Raw genomic sequence first — 6,000 nt, 5'->3', positions numbered from 1 at the left:
AATATATTTTTTTCAATGGTGTAGATATCTGATAAATGTTTTAAAATTGATACAACATTAACCTAATACGTAGATATCTAAGAGTAATGCCAATTAGATATCTTTACCCTGTGTAAAATGAATATTGGCATGAATGTGTTAAAGTGATATAAATTTAATATGTCTCCAATGCAAACAAACTATCAATTAAGTTGACCATTTACGACACCAACTAGGGTACTTTCAAGTTTCAGTGAACTCCACATTCATAGACTGATGTAAATAGCCTTCAGTTGATGCCAATGGTATCACATATAGTACCAAAAGCACAACTGTGCCATATGTGACAAATCCTGATATTCCTTCTATCACTCCTAGTCATGCCGGATATTTGAGATGGCTTTGGGGTTTAGCTGCCAGTCGCTGAATGGTTCATCTGAAAGCTTAATGATCAAATGTTTGGTCCCAAGTACATTCAATTTTTACTTTTTATTTCATATGTTTGTTTTTTATGATTGAATTACATAATTTGAGTGATTTTCTTTTACTTTATTTGTAAATAAATTAAATGCATACTATCACCTTGTGAGAAAATATATTTAAGTAATATCAAATTAAAAACTGTATGCTGCCTTTAGAAAATACTAAATGTCGGCCAATGTTATCATTTCGACTATTAGCTGATATATCGAGGTGGTGATTAGGAATTTAATTAATTATTTCTAATTCTTTTCTCCATCTTTCCCTCTTCATATCATACCTTTGGCCTATTGAACAAATATCATATTCACTCTCTGCCTAATTGCGCTCAATATGTTACGCACGCCTAGTATCTCGATCGCAGCAATCAACTTATAAGTAGGACTTTTGGTTATCGCATAAATTTATCTCGAAGATTGTAATATTTTCAGAATATTGGCCCAAAATTGCTGCAATTATGGAAGTTTCCACGTATTCCCATTTGAATTTTCGCGCATCTTTTTCAGAGATGCGATATATATCGATAGTAAGCGATAGTTCAAGGGAGTGAAGTTGGGTACTGAAAGCTCGATGTTTCATCGAGTGTTTGAAACAGTAGAAGACGTATGAAGGGTGCTGTTGACATTTCTAAGCATGTGCATTAACTAAGGTTATTTTTGTTTGATACTTGCGCAAAGTATTAGTATCCAGCTATGTAATGTCTGTGATTGTAGTGACCTAGTTGTGATATGACATTTGAGAGAGAAATCTACTTACTTTTGATAAAACAATGGGAGGACCAAAGAAATACAAAAAGGATAATGGTAATAGAATGGATTTTTAAGATTCCTTTTATATTTGCTTTTACAAGTACACCTGTGAAATGTTGTCTCAATTCCTGTTGTCTCTAGATGCCAAGAAATGGAAGAAGCGTAAAAGAGATGAAGATGAAGACCTATATGCAGATGATGATGGGGGAGATGCGGGAGATGGAGGTACCTTGTCTCTTGTTATTTACTATATTTGCTGATCTCTGCATAAAGTAGTTTCATGAAATCAATGTCACTTTCAAAGAAGGGATACCCGATGCTGCAAAAAAGAATGTTGAGGCTGACGAGAATACTGCCGTAGAAGATGAATATGGAGCAAAAGATTACAGGTCCTTAATGGTTCTAAAGCAAGATCATGGTTGTCGGCCTCTTTGGGTGGTAAGTCAATTGAAAAACATGATATATCATGGTTCGTCGTTTTTGTTGACGGTATTCAGGTTTATTCAATGTTTATTAATTTCAGGCTCCCAATGGCCACATCTTTTTGGAGTCTTTCTCACCTGTATATAAGCATGCTCATGATTTTCTGATCGCAATATCTGAGCCTGTTTGTCGTCCCGAACACATTCATGAGGTATGGATACACAATTCACTCAATTAATTTCCCCGATATTGATTAATTACAAATCATATTATTGATTTAATGTTCCTATTCGTCCCAATTTATTTCAGTATAAGTTAACTGCGTATTCGCTTTATGCTGCAGTAAGCGTTGGTTTGCAAACCCATGATATAATTGACTACTTGAAGAGACTCAGTAAAACAAGTATACCTGATGGAATTGTTGAATTCATTAAACTCTGCACATTGTCATATGGAAAGGTAAAGTACCATTTGTGATAACTCCTAGCAATTTTGCGCATATCTGCTCATTTACATCTTTTAAGTCTTGGAGAATATTGGTGGCTCAAGATCATTCGAAATATCTGTGACATTTCTCCGAATTCCACGGTTAAGAAATTGCATAGTTTGTGGGCCGAGTGAATTTTCTTTATTTGTAATTGACCTTTGTCAATGCTGATGTTGTTTCTATCGAACGAAAACCATATGCTGCATTGAAATAACAAATGAAACTAGTGAAATTTTAAAACTTTGGTTTTACATTTTGATTGTAAAAAAGTACTTATTCCGTAAAATCCGTAAAAAATTAACATTTTATTTTATGGGTTGGTTGACTTAGCTCTGGCGATATTGGAACTAGTCATCCTCAGAACTTCAAACGGGGTTCTAAGTTATGTCATTGAGAATTTTAATCCAACCGCACTTTACAAATTATTGTAAAAAGCTATCGAGCTATTACTAGTCCACAAATATAAAGAAAGTTAAATAACATTCCATTTTAAATGTTATTATGAGCGTTTTTATGAATGGTTACATACTTCAGTTTGTGTGAATGGTGCTTAATTTAAAATTTTACATTATTTGATAGTATGGTGGTAATCAGTTTTTTTAATTTGTGTGTCCAATTGTTAATTTGACCCACAATTGACTGCTGGTTAAATGTGCCATGCGAATCCCACTGTTAGGAGATGTTAGTTAAAATAATTCCAGTAATGTGTAAGACCTAATTCATGCTAAGAATATGCTCTTAGACTGTTTGTCAGAGTGGGAAATTTAGGAAATATTTTTCTAAATATTACTCATTCTTTCTTGTCAGCAATAGATACCATAAAAATATATAAAATATATTGTTTTTAACAGAATATGATGAAAATTATTAATCGTTTTAAAGATATGTTTTGGATTTTCCTTTTGCTGTAAATACATGTATTGTACATTATGTATGTTGAGATTTAATGTTATATTTTATGAATAAGTCATGACTATGATACCTATTCAAAGCTCATCATAAAATTGTTGAGCTGGATGTTAAGTTTAAATAAATAATATCAATGCAATTGAAATGGAACTTACCTTATATTGTTTAATTAATTTATCATTTCATTTGCAGGTAAAACTTGTCCTGAAGCACAATAAATACTTTGTTGAATCACCATTTCCAGAGGTGTTGCAGAAGTTGTTAAAGGACCCAGTGATTCAAGAGTGTCGTCTACGCCACAATGTGGTAGCAGAGCAAGAAGAAGATGGATTAATAACTCAAGTGCAAGCCAAGGGTGTTGCTTTACCAGTAAGCATTGTGTCTCTCTTGGTTATGAATTATTTGTTTTTTTTTCCAATGAATGAAAATGAAAAATTATGTTTAAACAAATAGTGTAACATTCGCCATAAAATATTCATTTACTTATTGTTTGACCAGGGTTAAAATCCAGATTGGCTTCCTTTCCATCATTAGGCTTTTACAGCGTCTAGTGTAACTGAATAATAATGGTTTAACTCAATCATAAATATAAACCTTAATGTAATGTAATTTCACTGACATAATTTCACTACCAGCAATAATATTAGTGGTTAAAAGAGGCAGATATGTATTAGTATGGTGTAATGAAATTCTGCTTACATTGGGAATTCTTGATCTTTTAAAGGCTTTGTCTGGGTATCCAACTCTGTCATTCCAATAAGTTGCCAGAAATTTTTGAACTGGACATTCTTTCAGTAATCCTTCATGAAAAATTCAGTTAGCAATATAAAAGGATAGTTGCAAAGTTGATTTAGTTCAATAAATACCATTTCCAGTATTGGCATATTCTGCAAATGGTTCCGCTAATTTTTTAAAGAACTTGATGGGAAGTGTGGCAAATATTTTTGTGTGGTATCAGTTTTCAGGGCGTCCTCAGCAAGCACCCAAAGGTGATCAACCACCTAATGCAACTGAAGGGGAAGCCAACGGGAAAGAACAAAATGCAGTCCCAGAAGATATATCGACCTTCTATGAAAAAATTGATAAGGCTGATGAAGATGATGAGGAAGAAGCCACACTGAAGACAGTGTCATTTGAAGTGAATCAGGTATTACTTGCTGTTACTGTGCACAGTAATTATGTAATGCATGTGGCAGTAGCTCAGAAGTTGTTAACTTCTAGGCTAATAATCTTTTAAAAACTGGAACATGAAATTGGACTCATATTGACTCTGTCCTGTCTAAGCTGGGTGAGGCATCTTATTCTTATAGTCCAGAACTTAATTAAGTCCTCAAATGTGTTTATTTTGGCTTTCTCTCTGTGGTACTATGCAGTGTATTATTCTGGGGTGTGGCTTGTTGTTAGCTTGGAAACCTTAACCAAGCAAACCAATTGAGCAATATAAAAAAATACCCTCAATGGACTCCTTCAGAAGTTGCTTTCTAGCTTTGCCACTCCCAAAGGTTTGTATCTGTGACCTAATTATTATTATTATTAAGTGATCTACCGGTCAAGGTAGGTTTTTGATGGACACAACTACCAAATAAATATTTTGGGACTCCTAACAAAACACAATCCAGCAACCTACTCTATATCAGGTCCCTCTTCATCTCTGAGTACTTTCTTCCTCCCTTCATCCCATCCGGCATCCCTATCTTGTTCCTGCCCTCTCCTCGTTTGCCTAACATTCTCCCCTCTATTACCGTCTTCAACATCCCACTACCGATCAATATGCCCTTCATTCATTTTTCCTGCCTCCATAGGATTCCTCCTAACCAACCCCTCTTTTCACCCAATATATCAAGTACTTCCTCATTTGTTTTCCTTTCTTTCCATTTCACCTTCTCCATCCTTCTCCACATCCACATTTCAAAAGCCTCCAGTCTACGCCTATCCTCCTGCTTCAATGACCACGTTCCCGCACCGTACATAGATACGCCCCATATCAAAGTTTTGACAAGTCTTTTCTTAATATCCTTACTCAACGTCCCTGTCATCAACTCCCTCCTCCTTGTGAAAGCCTCTTTGCCTAGCGCTATTCTCCTTACGTCCCTACTACTTTGACCGTGTTGGTCCAAAACACTACCGAGATACGTAAACTGTTCTAGCTGCTCCAGTTTTTGCCCTCCTATTTTAATGTTTAGCTTAGCATTTCTCTTTTTGGAAAATTGCATAACCTTTGTATTATTAATATTGATTCTGATCCTATATCTATCGCACTGAATTTCCAATTCACTCAGCATTCCCTTGGCTGACTGACAAACTAAAGCTTGGTCATCAGCAAACCTAACTGATTTTACGAATTCCCCACCCACTTTCATTCCTACCTCCAGTTCTTCCCATACCTCTTTGATCATTTCCTCTGCATACAGGTTGAACAGAAACGGTGATAATGGGCAATCCTGCCTTACACCTCTTCCTAAAACTGCCCATCCGGACTCCCCGTTTCCCACCCGCACCTGAGTAGTCTGAGACGTGAGCCTCTTATCCCTCCAATCTATTCCTATTTTCTGCAATATACTCAATAGTTTTTCCCAATTCACTCTATCAAATGCTTTTTCAAAATCTAAGAAACAGGCAAATACGTCCTTATTGTGTTCTATATTCCTCTCAATTAATAATCTCATTACTGCAATGGCACCACGTGTACCTCTCCCGTGCCTGAACCCAAACTGATCTTGTTGCTGATCCTGAGAACAATTTTAGCTGTGTGGGATATCAAACCTATTGTTCTGTATTCCTCACATGATGTAGCCTTTATCTTTTTCAGAAAAGGAACTAACACTGATCTCATAAAAACCTCCGACCAGATTCCTCCCTCATACGAATCATAAATGCCACGAATTAGTCCATAAAGGCTCTTTCTCCCGTATTTTCCTAAACCTTCAAGTAGTTCTGCAGGAACATTGTCTACCCCAACGGCCTTTTTGATAT

General features: G+C 35.6%; 1 protein-coding gene across 1 annotated transcript in view; it reads left to right on the top strand.

The window, feature by feature from the left end:
- The first annotated feature begins 1,070 nt into the window (after nucleotides 1-1,070).
- Nucleotides 1,071-6,000, top strand: part of hay (ATP-dependent DNA helicase hay) — a 29,877-nt gene continuing 24,947 nt past the window's right edge. The window contains exons 1-7 of the mRNA XM_071590463.1: nucleotides 1,071-1,262; nucleotides 1,350-1,433; nucleotides 1,513-1,646; nucleotides 1,732-1,842; nucleotides 1,941-2,090; nucleotides 3,220-3,396; nucleotides 3,986-4,174. Coding sequence (XP_071446564.1) covers nucleotides 1,229-1,262; nucleotides 1,350-1,433; nucleotides 1,513-1,646; nucleotides 1,732-1,842; nucleotides 1,941-2,090; nucleotides 3,220-3,396; nucleotides 3,986-4,174 — 879 coding nt within the window. The 5' untranslated portion in view covers nucleotides 1,071-1,228. The remainder of the gene's footprint in view (nucleotides 1,263-1,349; nucleotides 1,434-1,512; nucleotides 1,647-1,731; nucleotides 1,843-1,940; nucleotides 2,091-3,219; nucleotides 3,397-3,985; nucleotides 4,175-6,000) is intronic.

Source organism: Hetaerina americana, unplaced genomic scaffold, assembly GCF_022747635.1.
Source record: "Hetaerina americana unplaced genomic scaffold, ioHetAmer1.1.p SCAF_4, whole genome shotgun sequence".
Taxonomy (NCBI): Eukaryota; Metazoa; Arthropoda; class Insecta; order Odonata; family Calopterygidae; genus Hetaerina; species Hetaerina americana.
The sequence above is the reverse complement of the archived record's forward strand: the minus strand, read 5'-3'. Positions and strand labels throughout refer to the sequence as shown.